Source organism: Ranitomeya variabilis, chromosome 7, assembly GCF_051348905.1.
Source record: "Ranitomeya variabilis isolate aRanVar5 chromosome 7, aRanVar5.hap1, whole genome shotgun sequence".
Classification (NCBI taxonomy): Eukaryota; Metazoa; Chordata; class Amphibia; order Anura; family Dendrobatidae; genus Ranitomeya; species Ranitomeya variabilis.
Window position 1 is genome coordinate 175,635,374 of NC_135238.1, and position 19,934 is coordinate 175,655,307.

Sequence of the window (19,934 nt, forward strand, 5' to 3'; positions counted from 1 at the left end):
GTACTGATCTCACAGCAGGGGCCTGATCGCTGGTATGTGTCACACATAGCGAGATCGCTACTGAGGTCGCTGTTGCATCACAAAACTAGTGACTCAGCAGCGATCTCGCTAGCGATCTCGCTATGTGAGACGGGGCCTTTAGTTAAGTTCTGGACAAACCATGTAAATGGATCTGTCCATAGGATCGCCCCTCCTAAAATTGTCTATACGGGCATGTAGGTCATACAAATCTGAATGAAATGATACTTTGATATCTGTGATCCAATGTCTTGTTCCCAAAAAATTCCTATCCAAAAAAATTTGCATTTTTCTTCATACATAAAATAGCTTTGAAGATCTATGGGCCGGACATAGATCTCCCTTAGAATTTGCCTCCAGGGCTTATTGTGAATGAAAGGGGGCATTATCAGTGTGAGACATGTAGATCAGAAGACCGGACTGTCAGTCATTACATGTCTCACACTGATGACGCCCTTTTATTTACAATACTCTCTGGGGACAGACTCTCAGGGTCATCTATGTCCCACCGATAGATTATAACAGCTCATTTACTTATCAATACGATTGTGGGTTTCTCTGGAATGAAACATCAGATCACAGAAATTAATGTATCATTTTATTAAACTTTCTATGATCTTTATCCCACTATAGAAGTGTTGATAATTCTGACAAATTCCCTTTACCTCCTCTTTATATACACTTGCATATCTTTCTCCATCTAAGTCTAGAGTTTAACCTTCAGATTCACCATTTTACATTATAGTTTAAGGTCTAGTAGAGATCCAAGTTCAGTATATGAAAAATTTTGAGTTGTTTTATTTTTATTTTGCAGAATTGGTCAACTTTATTAGTATATAGAACACATTTGGATTTGTCAACTTTTTTCATAGGTCACAATTATAACTGCATTTATTAGTGGGCTGTGAATATCCTAATTCCAGGCACGTATAGAAGACACGGCTGTATATTGGCTGCTGCAAGCTTAATCCTTTTTGGTGTTAATAAAGCAGAAGAAGCCGCTGAATTTGAAGAAGACTTTGATCTTTGTTTCATCTCTGGCTGAGAACAGGTTTCTGCAAGACAAGTACGTTGTAATGACACAAGTGAGATATAATGACTCTTGTTATGTGGATTACATAACCTATCACCCAACCTCCAGGCATCGGCACAGATCACTAGTTCAGTTCCTCATAAGGGTTCAATATTCCATTAACAGAGGCTGATTAATGAATTGGACTTAGGACTGTTATATTCTTGTGTTATGATGAGTAATATGTACTTGTACAATACAAAAATAAAAGTGATGATTGTTTAGCCACTATGTCTAAAGTTTTATACTTCTTCCTCCACCCATAATCATTCTATGACTCTTACAGCAAAGACACGGTCCAGTTTCCGGTTCTTCCCATTTGGATTGCGCTGTGTCAGGGATCCGCGGTACAACGCGTTACGCTCAAAGGAACCATCTGTATAACAAAGACAGATATAACAGTGGTTATAAAAACTTTTATTATTCATTATCTTTCTAAATCCTTTTGGCTTATCAGTTAGGCTACATGCTGTTTACATTTGAAGAGGATGTCCAAGACTTCAATATTGATAACCTACTGATCAGATAATGGTTTCCATCTAATTCGTATGTTGAGAGGTACACTTAAAGTACAGGGTGATTCATGCTCTACTTTACCCAGAAAAATTGCTGTAGTGTCTAAAAGAGACTATCGTACTGAAATTGGGACTCCACATACCTTGGTTCATGAGAAACTGATGTTTTAAAGCAGGTGTTGAAAATGTCCGCCATTGCATCCAAACACACTGGCACGCGCTATTCCATATTGCTGAATGCATTCCGCAGGACGGCTGAGGTCACAGCCTGAATTTCTCACTGTATGTTCTCTTGGAGTCCCTGTAATGTTCTTGGCTTGTTACTGTACACCTGACCTTTGAAATGGTCCCAAAGGAAAAAATCTAGTGGTATTAAAGGGAACCTGTCACCTGAATTTGGCGGGCCCTTTTTTCGGTCCGATGGGCAGTGTTTTCGGGTGTTTTATTCACCCCTTCCTTTCCCGCTGGCTGCAATATTGTCTTGAAGTTGATTTGCTGTCCTCCATAGAATACGCCTGCGCAAGGCAATCTTGCCTTGCGCACGCGCAGTATGCTTTGCCCAACTGCGGGCAAAGCCGAAAAGCATTAGTGCGCATGCGCCGGCGCACTATGTCCCGAAACACAGCAAAATACTTCCGGGACATAGTGCGCCGGCGCATGTGCACTAATGCTTTTCGGCTTTTCCCGCAGTTGGGCAAAGCATACTGCGTGTGCGCAAGGCAAGATTGCCTTGCGCAGGTGTGTTCTACAGAGGACAGCGAATCAACTTCAAACCAATATTGCGGCCAGTGTGCAGCCAGCGGGAAAGGAAGGGGTGAATAAAACACCTGAAAACACCTCCCATCGGTCCGAAAAAAGGTCCCGCCAAATTCAGGTGACAGGTTCCCTTTAAATCAGGCGATCTTGGCAGCCAACAGTCCCTTGGAGATTACTCTGTCATCAAGGAAGGCTTCAATACATGGATTGGACGGTAGATTTCAACCTCCAAACTTTTTTAGAAACTCACTTTAGCACTTCTTTAAGGAGTCAGTTTTTCAGTAATTTTCACAATGATAACACGCTGCTCCAAACTGTATCTGTATATTGTTAACAAATGAGGAAGGAATTCGTCAGGAGTGATGCGCAAGCACCACACATAACCTACCGACATGCAGAAAAGCATGTATCATGTCTATTTCGTAGTGGAGAAGACCCACGAGGCGAAAAGTTGGCGAGATCACTCGGAGCGAGAATGTTTCTTGTCGCTGTCACTGAGGTTCATTGCACCCTCAATTCTCATGAACCTAAGTATGCACAGTTCAACCTTCAGTACAGCCAACTGTCTCTTTTAGAAGTTACAACAATTTTTCCAGGTGAAGTAGCAAGTCAATCACCTTGTATTACCCAAACTATACTTTGAGGTACACGCCAAATCAGGCGAGAACAGCCTGAGGCCTCTTTCACATTTGGTTCTTTGTGGTTCAGTGGTCCCGACAGGGCTCACATCCGAACCCCCCACAAAATGGGATTTATGCACCACTGAGGCCATTAACTGTAATGGTGCCGACAGAGTCTCAACATATGCTCTGACGTGCATCGTTTTCAGGCGTATATTTCTATTGGAGGCAAACACTGAGACGTAGTAGACAGTCATCGCCATTATAATCAATGGCCCCCTCGGCACATATGCCCGAATCCCAGTTTGCGGGGGAATTTTGACATAAGCCCCGAAATGACCTTTGAATGTGGGACAAAGGTCAGTGTGAAAGCACTCTTACCTTGTTATCTGACCTTGGCAGCCTCAATACTTTTGTTCCAGAATTTTATTTACAGTCTTAACCTATTGATTGCTTTATTTTTTATCACTTTTAACATTTGTTATTAACTCTTAAAAGCACGGCACCTGTAGATGTATAGCTGAGTATACGCATAACTCCCCTAAACATGCAAGGACGGATCTACCGTCATCACCCTTCTTTCACCTCCCCATAAATGAATGAGCATGTTAATCTGATTTGGTTGAAGGGCAAAAAGTCACTGCAGTTGAAGAGAACAAAATCCAAACTCTTTCCACCTCCTGCTGTCTTTAATTCTAAAATATTTCCAGAATTCGTCCATTCCTCAACACAAAACTTACTAATATATTAGTGCATTCCCTCATCTCCCACCTGAACTATTGCAATGTCCTCATGTGTTACCTCCCTACTAACACTCTTTGACCTCTCCAACATATTCTTAACTCGGCTGCCTGATTAATTACCCTCTCTTCCTACTGCTCATCTCCATCAATCCCTTCACTGGCTTCCAATCCTCCAGCGAATCCATTTTAAATTACTAACAATCATTTACAAGGCTGTCCACAATCTGTCTCCTCCATGTATCTCCAAACTAATCTCCCAATACCTCCCCACAAGTAATCTCTGCTCCTCATAAGACCTCCTTCTCTCTTCTGCTCTCGTACATTCCTCAGCTCCATGATTATTCCTGAGCATCCGCCATCCTCTGGAAGTCAGTGACTCGGCATGCCTGATTGCCTCCCACATTGGGAAACTTCAGACGCAACCTGAAAACTCATCTCTAAAGGAGAGCCCGCAATATAACACTGCTATCTCGTCACTACCACCTGAGCAACCCCCCAACCTACTGTCTCCTTCCCCATTACCCTGTAGATTGTAAACCTTTGAAGGCATGGTCCTCTCAACCTCTGTATCAATCTATTAGTTTGTTTATTTTATCTATGTAATAATTATGTATCCCTTTTTACAGATAAAGCACCATGGAATTAGTGGTTCCATAAAAATAAATAATAATAATAATAAAGTAAAGAACGTGAGCTACTTTGTTTAGTTTGATCAAAATTGTATAAGCTCACCCATCAATAAGGAGACCACATTTCTGATGAGAACGTAACTCCACTGACTCACCTCTGTATGTCCCGAGGCCTTCAAATGCATTTAACTTGTTATCCACTCATCTTTCCCAGACTATTTTTTTTATTAAAGCAAAGTATAAGCTGGATCCTGTTCTTCCCCACTTTGTTTGAGATATAGACATAGGTACATGTGAAAGCTACACCTTGGGATTGTTGTAGGTGAGGTGCAAAGACGGACAAGGGGCCAGGCAAGTAGGAGCCTGGGAGCAGTAGATATGAGATTATAACTATAAAGATGTACTCATGCATTTTTGCTGCATTTGTCATAAAGAGAATGATTCAGATGAGAGGACATCAGTAATCACATTCAGATAAGCTTCTATGAAATCAGAACATTATAGGGAGGTTAATTGAAGACATTCAGGTCAACTCATCCAGTTAGTTTATTACTAATGTTTAACATCAGAGTATAAACCCTGGGTCAGGAGGCTTCTTTATCTGCGAGTACAGGAAGACCGTCCATGAATGTTTATGGGGAGAGGAACTTCATTAGTTGCTTAAGCATATTACAGAAGGAGATTCAAGAAGACATGTTTTTTGCTTAAAATATATAAAACTTTTTTTTAATCCATTTCCTCCACAGCCAATTTTTCATTTTTTTCCTCTCTTCATCTGAGAGTCATAATTTTTATTTTTCCATAGTCATGGCTGGATGAGGGCCTGTATTTTGTAGGACAGACGTAACGACCCTTTTCCCTAAAATACTCAGAAAGTAGAATGAAGCATTTTTGGCTCTGTTGCAATACTCTTTCTTGCCAAAAATATTCTTGACTCTGGATACTTTAAAAAGAAAAAACACAAAAAAAGTTTACATATAGCAAGATTTAGACTTAAGAAGCTGGAACACTCACCTGCCGCATCTGGGTCAATATTAAACTTTTTTCTTAGAGCCTGCTGCATTGTCAGAATCTAAGTGAAGAGGACAGATACATACATGTAATTAAGTATTGTGCCCTTAAGGTATACCTACAATGGCCTACAAAACAGTTGTTTAGGAATGATTTTTTTTTAAGTTTACGTGTAATCTGATTACAATTTTAATTTTTAGACATGAAAGTCAAAAGGATGAAAGATCAAGAAAAGAAACAAAACATCAATTCCAAATAAGTTGGAACGCTGTGTAAAATGTAAGAGAACAAGAATGAAAGGATTTCGAAATCTCTTACAACCATAATTTATTCACGACAGAACATAGAACAAAGTTCAGAAGGTAAAAACGAATTATTCAATTTTAAGAAATTCATTAATTTGAAAATTGATGGCAGCTACACATCTCAGAAAAGTTGGGATAAAGTTAAGAAAGAAGAGGAACGTAAGTGGTACTCATGAAAAACAGCTGAAGGGTCAATTTTCAACTAACTCACTTGATTGTATATGAAAAGAGCATGTTAGGCTGGTTTCAGCCTTGCGTACGCCTCCTTGCATCCTGCGGTGCCCTGTGTACCTATCTTTAACATTGGGTACACAGGGACGTATGCTGTATGTGGATGCCTCCGCATGCGCCGTTTTGGCGCTGTGCTGAACACAAAAAAATGCAACATAGTAAATGCAGCCCAAAATGGAAGACATAACACGGCTCAGTAATACACTACGACAGCGATTACCTCCTGACTTTTCTACATGTGAAATCGCTGTGGGACACTCAGGAAGACGTGGACTACGGAGGAAAGGTGAGTAGTATATGGTGGTTTATTATTTTTGATTATTTCTAGGAGACGAGGGCATTGGGGATTTGGTGTTAGGCGAGAATAATGTGGTATTTATTTTTATCAGAATGTGTATGTAGTGAGTTTACTTTTCTTTCAACTGTGAGCACAGGCACCAGCAGATGAGACTATGTCTCCCATCAGCGGCACCTGCTGTCACTGTTATCAGTGACAGCAGACACAGCCAGATAGGAGCCGTAGTCTCATTGGCCCACGCCTGCTGACGGGCGGTAAGCTTTTTAACGCAGGTCACCACTGCGGGTGACAGTTACAGCCGCATGGTCACACTGCCATCTGACAGCATGATCCCGCAGCACTCTGACTGACAGTCTGCGGTAGTGTTACCGCGGGTCACAGTCACAGCTGCGTGGTCACGCTGACATCTGACAGCATGATCCCGCAGCTCTGTGACAGACGGTCTTACCGGCGGATGCGTCACACAGATGACAGCGTGGGAAACACCATAGAGAGCTGGTAAAACGCAAAACAAAAACTCAGTAAATCCGCAAACATTTTTATACCTGCGTTTTTGCTGGGGTTTTGACTGACTCAATTGAAGTCAATGGGTGAAAAACGCTGCAGAAACGCACAGGGAATTGACATGCTGCAGAAAAAAATGCACTGCAAATACTTAAGGAAATTTACTGATCAGGTGCACAGCACTTCAGGATTGTCATTGAATTAGCTGGCATAAGGCTCCATAGCCTTTTTGGCCCATTTCCACGTGGAAAAACCGCAGTGAAAGTGCATCAAAAACGCACTGCATGCACATAGCCTAATGGTGGTCTCCTTACTTCTCAGATGTTTACGGACTGTTGTAAAAAGAGCAGATGCTACACAATAGTGGTAATGGCCTTGTCCTAACTTTTTTTGAAATGTGTTACTGCCATCAATTTTTAAATTAGATTTTTTTTTTTTAATAAAATTGGCAATGTCTAATTTTCAGATTTTGATCTATGTTGTGTTTAAAATATGGCTATAAGAGATTTCTAAATCATTGCATTTTTGTTTTCTTTCCATTTTGAATAGCGTAACAATTTTTTTGCAATTTGGGTTGTATATTACTTGTTTCATCCTTATTTTTCATCTGTCATTGTTATGAATTGAGTTATGGATCAGATAAATCAAAATCATAAATCTTCCTCTGTGTGTAGATAAATTAATTAGCAAGTCCCTGACAGTTTATGGAAGAGCAAACCTTTAGGCTATGTGCACACTCTGCGGCGTGCTCTGCGGGTTCTCCCGCAGCGGAATTGATAAATCTGCAGGGCAAAACCGCTGCGGTTATCCCTGCAGATTTATCGCGGTTTGTTCCGCGGTTTCCGCTGCGGGATTACTCCTATACTATTGATGCTGCCTATGCAGCAATATGCAGCATCAATAGTAATGGTAAAAATAATAAAACATGGTTATATACTCACCCTCTGATGTCCCGATCTCCTCGGCGCTGCACGCGGCGCTCCGGTTCCAAAGATGATGTGCGAGAAGGACCTTCATGACGTCACGGTCATGTGACCACGGCGTCATCACAATCATGTGACCGTGACGTCACCACAGGTCCTGCTCGCACAGCAACCAGACCGGACGGCCGCGTGCAGCGCTGAAAGGTGAGTATAGCATCATTTTTTATTTTAATTCTTTTTTTTTACACTATTTAGGCTTCCCAGGGCCTGGAGGAGAGTCTCCTCTCCTCCACCCTGGGTAGCAACCGCACATTAGCCGCTTACTTCCCGCAACGTGGGCACAGCCCCATGCGGGAAGTTAGCGGTTCAATGCTTTCCTATGGGTGCAGAATCGCTGCGATTCTGCACAAAGAAGTGACATGCTGCTAGTTGTAAACCGCTGCATTTCTGCGCGGTTTTTCCCGCAGCATGTGCACTGCGGTTTGCGGTTTCCATAGGGTTTACATGTTAATGTAAATGCTATGGAAACTGCTGCAGACCCGCAGCATCAAAATCGCCGCGGATCCGCAGTAAAAACCGCGAAGTGTGACCATGGCCTTACTGTTTGCTTCTTTGTTAGTAAATACGGTAGGTACTACATAAACCCTATGGAAACCGCAAACCGCAGTGCACATGCTGCGGGAAAAACCGCGCAGAAACGCAGCGGTTTAAAACCCGCAGCATGTCACTTCTTTGTGCAGAATCGCTGTGATTCTGCACCCATAGGAAAGCATTGAACCGCTTACTTCCCGCATGGGGCTGTGCCCACGTTGCGGGAAGTAAGCGGCTAATGTGCGGTTGCTACCCGGGGTGGAGGAGAGGAGACTCTCCTCCAGGCCCTGGGAAGCCTAAATAGTGTAAAAAAAAAGAATTAAAATAAAAAATGATGCTATACTCACCTCTCAGCACTGCACGCGGCCGGCCGGTCTCAGTTGCTGTGCGAGCAGGACCTGTGGTGACGTCGCGGTCACATGACCGTGATGACGCCGCGGTCACATGACCGTGACGTCACGAAGGTCCTTCTCGGCACAGCATCTTTGGAACCGGAGCGCCGCGTGCAGCGCCGAGGAGATCCGGACATCGGAGGGTGAGTATAACCAATTTTTATTATTTTTAACATTACTATTGATGCTGCATATTGCTGCATAGGCAGCATCAATAGTATAGGCAGAAACCCGCAGCGGAAACCGCGGAACAAACCGCGATAAATCTGCAGGGATAACCGCAGCGGTTTTGCCCTGCAGATTTATCAATTCCGTTGCGGGAGAACCCGCAGAGGGACGCCGCAAAGTGTGAACGTGGCCTAAAGGGGAAGATTATTGCCCCTAAGAAAGACTGGACATCTCCACTGAACCAGGGACATGGTAGAAATGGAAATGTCAGATTTAGCCTCTATAACTATAATCCAATGTCTAAGCAATCCATGGATACACCGGTGTTTGGAGAACCTAACTGCCTCTCAATGGTTTTAGGGCATAAGAAACCACAGAAATCACGCCAAAATATAGATATATCCATAGTCATATGTGGTGTGATGGTAAAAATATGCTCAGAACCATGGCGGTCATGTTATTTCATTAGGTTTCTATGGTAAAATATGACAAAGTAGCATGATGTCCTAAACTGTGTCTTTCTGTGCATATGATTATCCATCCTCTTCTCACCTGATCGGAGGGAGGTATAAGGGGTCTGGATGAAATCTTATATATAACGGTGGATGTGTCCTTCTGCCAGAAGCCGGGATGGGGGGAACCTGCGCAATGTGGCCCCGGATTCAGCACATGCACGTACCGTATATGGCACCATTTTATTGAAGACCCTGTGTATGTCAACAAAATGGCCCGGATATGGTGGGATGTGCACACGCTAAGTCCGGTGCCATTTTATTGAAGAATTGTACTACAATGTAAACATAGCATTGCGCAACTGCCATCCATCGCCATTAACCCTACGGCCGGCAGGTGAGCACTGCTATGTTGATGTTGCAGTACATTACTTCAATAAAATAGCGCCGGAGTTAGCGCGTGCACATACCGAGATCTATGGCACCATTTCATTGAAGGCACTGTATATGCGAATTTGCAGACATAGTGTCTTCACTGGCACCATCTTACTGAAGAATTCTACTACAACATCAATATAGCAGTGCGTATGCAATCACCATTATTCCTATGGCCGGTGCATGCGCACTGCTATCTTGATGTTGTAGTACATCAGGGGCACTGCTACCATGTGGCAAGTTGAGTACTTTGCCTCAAGCAGCACTGCCTTCAATGAAGAGAGGGGGCGACAGATTCTGCTGGGTAGTAACTGAATTTGCGTCGTAGACGCATGTTCAGTTATTACTGTATTCAAGGCTCCCAACCGTCCCGAATGGCCGAATCCCCACATCCAGCCTTCCCCGGCTCATGTGATGGTCACGTGATCGTGACATCATCACAGGTCCTCAACCTGAAGTCACTCCTCTCCTGCATCTGCTGGGGATGCTCATAGAAGACTGTTCTGTGCACACAGGACCTGTGATGATGTCATCGGATTGGAGGAGTCAGTGGTCACATGATCAGTGGCCTCAATGTATGCAGGACTCTGCTGTGCTGGTTGTCATGGTGGTGGAAGAGGGTAAGCTTATGTGTGGGGTCAGGAGGGATTTACAGTGTGGATGTAGCAGAGCCGTGTGTGTACGGAGAGGAGCCGTGTGTGTACGAGGTGTGCGGAGCTGAGCCGTGTGTGTATGAGGTGTACGGAGCAGAGCTGCATGTGTATGAGGTGTACGGAGCGGAGCCGTGTGTGTATGAGGTGTACTGAGCGGAGCCGTGTGTGTACGAGGTGTATGGAGCGGAGCCATGTGTGTACGAGGTGTGCGGAGCTGAACCGCGTGTGTACGAGGTGTGCAGAGCTGAGCCGCGTGTGTACGAGGTGTGCGGAGCTGAGCCAGGTGTGTACGAGGTGTGCAGAGCTGAACCGCGTGTGTATGAGGTGTGCGGAGCTGAGCCAGGTGTGTACGAGGTGTGCGGAGCTGAGCCGCGTGTGTACGAGGTGTGCGGAGCTGAGCCGCGTGTGTACGAGGTGTGCGGAGCTGAGCCGCGTGTGTACGAGGTGTGCGGAGCTGAGCCAAGGGTGTACGAGGTGTGCGGAGCTGAGCCGCGTGTGTACGGAGCAGAGCCCTGTGTGTACAAAATGGAGCCCTGTGTGTATAAAGTGTATGAAGCTGACCCGTGTATGCGTACGGAGCGGAGCAGAGCCGTGTGGGTATTGGGTGTACTGGGGGGCGCCATTTTGCAGTTCGCCTCAGGCAGCAGAGAGGCTAGGTTCACCCCTGAGTTCATTACTTCAATAAAATGGCACCGGAGTCAGTGCATGCACATACCCCAATCTACAGCACCATTTTATTTAAGACACTGTATAAATATACCAATAAAAATGCTCACCACCCGGGCATAGAAGGGGTTCAGTAGGTATTCTTATATAACATCCACACAGTGTGGTGTGGGTGTGTGACTATGGGGTGCACTTGGCTCAGCCTATTGCGATAGGTGAGTGGATGAGTGGGTCTGAGAAGTGGAATTCTTCTTTACAGTCACATCCGAGTCCTGTGTCCTGTGTGTGGTGTGTGTGGGCGGTTTTTCTAAGTCATAATACGACTTTTTCCAATATCTTTTAGCCTAAATTTTCAATGATCAGGAGACTGCTATAACTAAATAAAAAACACTACTGTTACAAATATATAAGTACAGTATTTATTTTTTAATCCTACCCATTATGTGCATACAGCTCCTATGTAGTCCGATAAACCATTATATCAGTCTGCATAGTAGCTGTATACACATAGTGGATAAGATTAAAAATAAATATAAATATACTGTATATAGTTTTGTGTAGTTACATGCTTTTCAGCCCCAATTCATCAAAGCAATATCACCAGTATTCTGGAGAAAATCAGTTTGAAAAATTGCAAAAATTTGGCACAACTCGGAGTTGCGTTACAGTTTTGCGACTTTTGGCATTTTCACACCAGTTTTTCCCAGTTACATGTAAAAAAGCAGACCAGTGGTGCGACATGGGCGTGACATCACGGTTCATCTAGTTCTGATGTAAGATTTCTGGTGTGTTGGACATAGGCACACACCACTCGTGAGATGCTCTGGATTTATGAAGAGGTGCACACCTCTTCATGAAGCAAGAGTGTCTGACTTGAGCACTCCCTCTCATCAAGACTGGCAAGAAAATTGTCGATCTTGATAAATCGGTGCCTTAGCTTTTTGGACAACCTTCAAGCACTGTAGCGCCATTTCAGTTCAGAATGGGTAAGCGTCATTCACACACAGTTCTTAAACTGTATCTTCACACAAAAACACCATGTTGCCCAACGTGGAAGTGTGAAATAGGAAAGGAGAAAACATACAGGCGACAGAATTTAGAGAAGGAAGTGGTGGATAGAGAGGAGGCCACCAAGAGAATGGCCACCGAGCTCTGAACTTGCAGCTCCACGAGCAAGAGAAAGCAGGTCTTGAAAATAAAAGTGTTATGCAAAAATCAGCACAACATAAAGAAACTTTAATCTTTATGAGTACAAATTTTTTTTTCACATAAGTGTTCTCGTATGAAGTAGTTAAACACTATAAAAATTCAGAAGAAGTTAGCTCAAGAAAAACACGAGTCCGGTCAGGAGTTTTTAAAAGATTTCTTGTGCGTATAATAAAACCTAAGCTTTAAAAATAGTAACCACAGTGCTTCACTATTGGAGGTTACTGCCCTTATTTTACTTTGTATATTTAAGACCAGAGGAATCAAAGCATCAGATGAGGAATCGACACAAAGGGCAACCTGTTCATTTTGGTCACACGCTGAATACTAGCGGCGATAGAAAAGAACAAGGTTCTGTAATATCTTAGTAAGTCTTCAGTCTACACTAAAGGGTCAAAGTGACAGTAACCACTAATAATATTTTTCTCTTATTTTTGTTACATTGAAAAAGCAGTGGACGGCGGACGCACATTTTACAGGAAGAAGACTGATTAGAATGATTTTTAAAAAATCTATATAAAATGATGGGACGCCCTACCAGGGCAGCGGGGTACTCGGTACTGGTTCCGGTCTAAAGGGGATGTCACGGTGGCTGCGACCCAGTTCGTGGCCCTAGGCGCCCAATTAAAGGGAAAGATCTTTAAGGGGATTAGTGAATAAAGTCTATTGTTCGTGACGCCACCTGTAGTGTTCGGTCAGTGAGAACCGACGCTGCTTAAAGGGGTCCTCTGGGGTGATGCAAGATGGTAACGCTTCCCACAGGTGAAACGGAGTCCCCAGGGCTTCCCAGGTGTAGGGCACCGATGGTGTGGTGGATGGTATGGTAAAGAACGAGGACACAGGTTTGCAGTCTTTACCTGATTTACTGATGGTAGTAGTAGTCCTCAGTCCAGGGTACAAAGTGCAGGGTAGCTGTGGTCCGGCTGGCTTGGAGGCAATAGGAGATCCCTCTCCCAGGTAAGGTCCGTAAGCCTTTCCTACTTGCGCTATTTAGTTGATTAGCTCCCTGCTGCTTGAAGTTATTGCAAGTCCCCTCTCTCCTGCCCTAAGACCGATGTCTGTATGATAGGCAGTTTGAGCCTGTTTATTGGGTCTCTATCATGACCCGGGCTCTCAGGTTACTGCTTCACCTCAGACTTGATGCAGGCAATTGACATACAGTCCTATGCCCTCCGGCTCTGCCGTGTCCTGGAGAACAACACGACCTCAGGCTTCCGGTACCTGGCTTCTACGCTCTGGCTCCTAGGGTGTCCTTCCGCTGTTCCCCTCCTGAGCCTCTTCCTTCTCTGCGCTTCTTCCCTCTAAGCTCCTCCACTATTCATCTCTCCTTCAGAGTCTCCCTCTTTCCAGGGGTAGCAGCTCCCTCATGGCTGCTCGTCCCCTACGTCTGCTCCAGACGTCCTTCTGCTCTCCTCTCTCAGACTCTCTCCGACTGACTGGCTCCTCCTCCAGACCAGGATACATAAAGTCTAAGAAAGCTCCCTTGAATCCGGGTCCTGAGCTCCCCCCGCCTGGCCTAGATTCAGATGTGTTGAATGCGAGTGCCTTACCTGATAGAGAGAATCTCCTTTGCCTCCAAGCATGACATCACCCTCCCCGAAAGGAAGGCAACATCACTGCAACAATCGGTTACCTGGGGTTTTGCAAATTATGCAAAATAATTTGTAATTTATTGACTTAAATCTCTGAAAACGCAGGGCTGAAGAGTCCAGTGGGTGGTCCTACTCAGTGATCTACAGATATTTCAATATTTACATTTGTACAAAGAAAGCTGTAACTGTAAAGCAATGGTTGAGACTGCCTACTGGACTCTTCAGCCCATAGTAAACGGATTTAAAATAGTAAAATATCAGTTATGTTGAATTATTTAACATTAAACAATATGTAAATCTGTCCTTTTCCACGAGCTCCATAAGATGCATCATGTATTGGGGCAACATTTTCAACCTGACTAGTTCCTTATAAAGGCTCATTCAGCCATCAGTGATTTTCATTGGTGATATATTTTATCAGAGTTTGGTCAGTGACGTTTTTTTCCATCAGAGTTTGGTCTGAGTTTCATCAGCTCTTCTCAGATGAGAAACACATTAACCCCAGGAGCTTTTTCCGGTTTAGCGTTTTTGTTTTTCGCTGCCCTTTTTCCCAGAGCCATAACTTTTTTATTTTTCCGTCAATATGGCTATGTGAGGGCTTGTTTTTTGCGGGACAAGTTGTACTTTTGAACGATACCATTGGTTTTACCATGTCATGTACGAGAAAACAGGAAAAAAAATCCAAGTGCGGTGAAATTGCAAAGAAAGTTGCAATCCCACACTTGTTTTTTGTTGACTTTTTTACTAGGTTCACTAAATGCTAAAACTGACCTGCCATTATGATTCTCCAGGTCAGTACAAGTTCATAGACACCTAACATGTCTAGGTTCTTTTTTATCTAAGAGGTGAAAAAAAAAGCCAAACTTTGCTGAAAAAAAAAAGTATTTTCCGATACCTGTAGAGTCTCCATTTTTTGTCACCTCGGGTTGGGTAAGGGCTTATTTTTTGCGTGCTGAGCTGATGTTTTTAATGATACCATTTTGGTGCAGATACGATCTTTTGATCGCCCGTTATTACATTTTAATGCAATGTCACAGCGACCAAAAATATGTAATTTTGGCGTTTTTACTTTTTTCTCGCTACACCGTTTAGCGATCAGGTTAATCCTTTTTTATTGATAGATCGGGCGATTCTGAATGCGGCGATACCAAGTATATGTAGGTTTGATAGTGCAGCGCCCCAGAGTCCTGGTCGTTGCAGTACTGTGGCTCCGCCGCTAAGGGGGGCTATGGTACGTCTGATGGCACTGAAGGAGTTCATCTGACCAGGTATCACATACACCAATACATTTCAGTCGGGCCTCCAGGGGGAGCTAAGGGTGCTATTTATTAGGCCACTCCTCACCGTGTGGGTAAACTGGGGGTCAGGCAGGAAGTTAGTCAGAAAGCTGACTGGGTTGGAACCAGGCAACACCTTGTGGCAGAGGGTGTTGTGGGGGGAAGATTCGGTAGAGTCCCTGTCAGGTTTGGGACCCTGACAGAGGCCTGGCAACAAGGAAGAACGTCACGGGACCGTGCCTGCTCAGTATAGCGGCGGTGCCCTAAGAAAGGATCAGAAGCGAGATAGATTGTGCTGAGTGAGAAACGAGATCAAAGCAAGAGGAGAAATACCAGTAGGAGTCGTGCTGTAAGACCGAGGCAACATCCTACTGAGGCGCACAACCGGCGGCCGGAACGCCGAGGAAGTATTTATATATCTAGCTTCAAGCAATACTTCAAACCACGGCAGGACAGTCAGTCTCAGGCGGGCTGTCTCACATACATCACCTATGAAGACATGGGGGGCGCACTAGGAGAGGGGCGACTCTAGGGTCCCGGAAGAGCTCCGAGCCTACTCGTCATACGGGTGCCGTCCTAACCAGAACATCAGGGAGGGACGGAGGAGAAGAACATCATCCGAACGAGTTGTGAGGGAACATCAGAAACAGACACAACAGTTGTGGGGTACTATCCCGTAAGCACAGCAGGGGAGGACCACAACACATAGCGCTAGCGGGAAGGCACAGATTTCCACCTGCAAAGAGAACTCTGGAGGTGCCATTGGACCGGCCGGACTTGCGCGGCCTGGTGAACCGTATTCCGGACTGAGGACCCAGAGATCTTCAGTAAAGAGGTAAAGAGACTGCAACCTGGTGTCCTCGTTATTTACTGCGACCGGCATTACACCGCACCACGACCACCATCCATATCTATCATTCACTGTACGTCCCTCAGCAGGGTCACGGACCGGGTCTAGCCACCGTGACAACCCCAGAGCAGAGACTCAGAGGCCCGGTACCGGGTACCCCTCGGCCCTGCGGCAGTGGGGGCGCTACAACTTGGCGTCACGAACAGGATCTACTTAAGCCTGAAGAATCAGGTCATGTGTGCCTTGGAACTGTGATTTACTGTGCTTGGACTGTACTTTATTACAAAGACTGTGTGTTGCCATTTACCGCTAAAAGTTCCCGCCAAAAGTTGCCGCCATTGCAGCATCACAGGGAGTGCAGAGGGAGAAGAAGGGCGTGCCATGGGAGGAGACTACCAAAGCGGCGCCCGAAGTGGCGACCGCCCCCTCCGACTCCTGCGAGAGGACGACCTACCCAGCAGCAGAGGAGAACCGCCCCCTGACTTGCAACGGTGGGAACGAGGTGAAGAAGGAGCCCGACCTCGGAGAAATGGCGGAGCCAGGTGCATGCGTTGCCGCCGAATGCCCGACAGCGACGATGAGCAGCAAGTGCCCGAGCAACAGCGAGGTGATCCCGGCCTGCCCTTACCCATCAGAGACGGACTCGCGTCCACCGTCAGTGGAGGAGCCGAGCCTACCTATCCCAGCCATGGAACCATGGAGGGCGGAGCCACATCAAGAGGTGACTCCGGAGGAGCCGCGGTCCGGGCTGCAGCCGATTCCAGTGTCCTTGTCAATGGAACAGATCGACATCGGTGGAATCACATCAGGCGCAGGTATGGACGGCATCCCTACTCCCCCGGCCGATTCCGTTCCCCCGACCGATCCGGCTCCCCTGACCGATCCCGCTCCTGTGACCGCTCCTCACCCCAGCAATAATCGGTTTTTCTCGGTGGAGCGGGTGATCCTCACCTCTAACGCGGTGGGGAAGCTAGTGCCTCCGCTACCAACCAAGATGGGAGAACCCATAGATGTGAGCCCAGACGGGGTGATCCTTCGGTGGGACACCCCCTGGACCGGGCCGGATGGAGCCCGGGAGGATGGCCTCACCCTTGCCGTGCTCACTTGGGAGCAATATAAGCAATGTCTAATCCACCACTGGAAGGATCGAGACGAGGCCGAACAACATGATACACAACGTAGAAAGTCTGCGCACGGCAGGAAAGACGTGGTAAAGCGGGGAACTGTGCTGGCCTACCACCCGAAGAGGGGATGGGGCTCCATACGGGAACCGGGGCTACCAACTGATGTCTTTGTTACTAGTTTCAACGTGAAAACCCCCTGCTTCAGTCGAGATGGTGACCCATTACAAAGGGGGGATCAGGTGACCTACACCCGTCATCGGAATGCACAAGGATGGTGCGCCCGGAACGTTCGACGGTGTGAGCCTGAGAGAGCGCCACCTGTTGCCCCGATCACGACTGATCCTGATTTGCCAGATCTTGTTACTATCACCACCGTACGCCTTGTAGCGGCTACTGAACTTGCAAGCAGGATTAGCCTTCAAATCCAGACACCGGCTGATCTGATGGCATCTGAGAGACCAACTACCAGTACAGGTGCTGCATCGGCCGGGGATCAAAAACCACCTTCGGCATCAAATGAGTAAGATATTACTACTTCATGACATGTAAATAGTTTACTGTTCTCTGTTATTTTGCTAAAACCCGTTCAGGGTTAACTCTTAAAGGGATCCCTTTGTTGACCCGGGATCCCTATTGCTCTTTGGTTATTTTCTATCTTTTCTACGTTATTAAGAACTGCCGCAATCATGAACAGTGCATGATACAAACTTCTTGTACATAGTTTGCACCTTCTTAAAGGTGCACCCTACTGGTTTTACTTAAAGGAGGACTCTTTGCGAAGATACCGCACCGGAGCCTTTGCTGAGTATGGACTGGTAGCTTGAGAAGATACGCTACCTCATAAAGACTTGGTCCCCTCTTAAAGGGGATGTTCACCTGTGTACTTATGAGTAATACTGCCTTAAAACAGTAAAATGATAATGATGTCTTAAAAGAGAAAGTAATGCTGCTGATATGTACAAGTTATATACAACTCACTCGTTGAAAGAAAGAAATGTTTAATAATGTGTTCTGAGATAAAGTAATTATTGGAAAGGTGCAGTAGACCCGTAGGGGTAGACATGAAGTCCTGCATAAGTGAAAGCTAGAAGAAAGATGCAGTAGACCCGTAGGGGTAGACATCGCGTCCTGCATATTTGTCAGTAAGAAAGTAATGATGGAAGGGTAATGTTTTAAGAAAATGTATGATGTGTTAAAGAATGAGGACAGGAAGTGAACCCGTAGGGGTTAGTGGTGAGTCCTCTTAGGAGCCATAAAGAGATGGCTCAGTAATTTCAAACTGAAAGTAAATGTTATGTTCTATACTGTGTATAGCAGTGGAAGGACAGACTCCCGGGCTGAAAGGGGCGGTCCTGTAACGAAAGGAGAGGCAGTAGGTCTGGAGCATCTAGGACAGGCGGTCCTGCAGATTTAAAGAAGGAGTATGAAGTTAAATGCCTTATAATGTGTTATAAGAAGGTCTTTAGTGGATTTAGAGTGTACATCCTTAAAGGCAATGTTACATTATTTGTTCAACAATTTTGCACTAAGTAGAATACCCGGTTGGGTAAAAGAAAATTGTCTATAGCATGTTGCTATAATATTTAACCATGTTTTGTAACGTTCAAGTGTCCTCACCTCCCATAAAGGGAAGCCTGTTTAAATATGCTTACTGTTATTGCACTCACAAAAATTGTATGTCTTTTTGCTAATCTGTATTGTTGTTTTCTTCCCAGTCCCGGAGTACTGGATTTAACCGGGGGGGAGTGCAGCGCCCCAGAGTCCTGGTCGTTGCAGTACTGTAGCTCCGCCGCTAAGGGGGGCTATGGTACGTCTGATGGCACTGAAGGAGTTCATCTGACCAGGTATCACATACACCAATACATTTCACAGTCGGGCCTCCAGGGGGAGCTAAGGGTGCTATTTATTAGGCCACTCCTCACCACAGTGGGTAAACTGGGGGTCAGGCAGGAAGTTAGTCAGAAAGCTGACTGGGTTGGAACCAGGCAACACCTTGTGGCAGAGGGTGTTGTGGGGGGAAGATTCGGTAGGGTCCCTGTCAGGTTTGGGACCCTGACAGAGGCCTGGAAACAAGGAAGAACGTCACGGGACCGTGCCTGCTCAGTATAGCGGCGGTGCCCTAAGAAAGGATCAGAAGCGAGATATATTGTGCTGAGTGAGAAACGAGATCAAAGCAAGAGGAGAAATACCAGTAGGAGTCGTGCTGTAAGACCGAGGCAACATCCTACTGAGGCGCACAACCGGCGGCCGGAACGCCGAGGAAGTATTTATATATCTAGCTTCAAGCAATACTTCAAACCACGGCAGGACAGTCAGTCTCAGGCGGGCTGTCTCACATACATCACCTATGAAGACATGGGGGGCGCACTAGGAGAGGGGCGACTCTAGGGTCCCGGAAGAGCTCCGAGCCTACTCGTCATACGGGTGCCGTCCTAACCAGAACATCAGGGAGGGACGGAGGAGAAGAACATCATCCGAACGAGTTGTGAGGGAACATCAGAAACAGACACAACAGTTGTGGGGTACTATCCCGTAAGCACAGCAGGGGAGGACCACAACACATAGCGCTAGCGGGAAGGCACAGATTTCCACCTGCAAAGAGAACTCTGGAGGTGCCATTGGACCGGCCGGACTTGCGCGGCCTGGTGAACCGTATTCCGGACTGAGGACCCAGAGATCATCAGTAAAGAGGTAAAGAGACTGCAACCTGGTGTCCTCGTTATTTACTGCGACCGGCATTACACCGCACCACGACCACCATCCATATCTATCATTCACTGTACGCCCCTCAGCAGGGTCACGGACCGGGTCTAGCCACCGTGACAACCCCAGAGCAGAGACTCAGAGGCCCGGTACCGGGTACCCCTCGGCCCTGCGGCAGTGGGGGGCGCTACAATGTTATT

The 19,934-nt window shown here is 45.9% G+C and overlaps 1 protein-coding gene across 3 annotated transcripts in view; it reads right to left on the reverse strand.

The window, feature by feature from the left end:
• Positions 1–787: 787 nt before the first annotated feature.
• The window catches only part of MLPH (melanophilin), a 58,182-nt gene continuing 39,035 nt past the window's right edge, over positions 788–19,934 (reverse strand). For all 3 annotated transcript variants that reach the window (XM_077272343.1, XM_077272342.1, XM_077272341.1), the window contains 3 exons: positions 5,368–5,425; positions 1,375–1,466; positions 788–1,073 (listed from right to left, as the gene is read on the reverse strand). In XM_077272343.1, the coding sequence (XP_077128458.1) occupies positions 1,050–1,073; positions 1,375–1,466; positions 5,368–5,425 (174 nt within the window). In that variant the 3' untranslated portion in view covers positions 788–1,049. The remainder of the gene's footprint in view (positions 1,074–1,374; positions 1,467–5,367; positions 5,426–19,934) is intronic.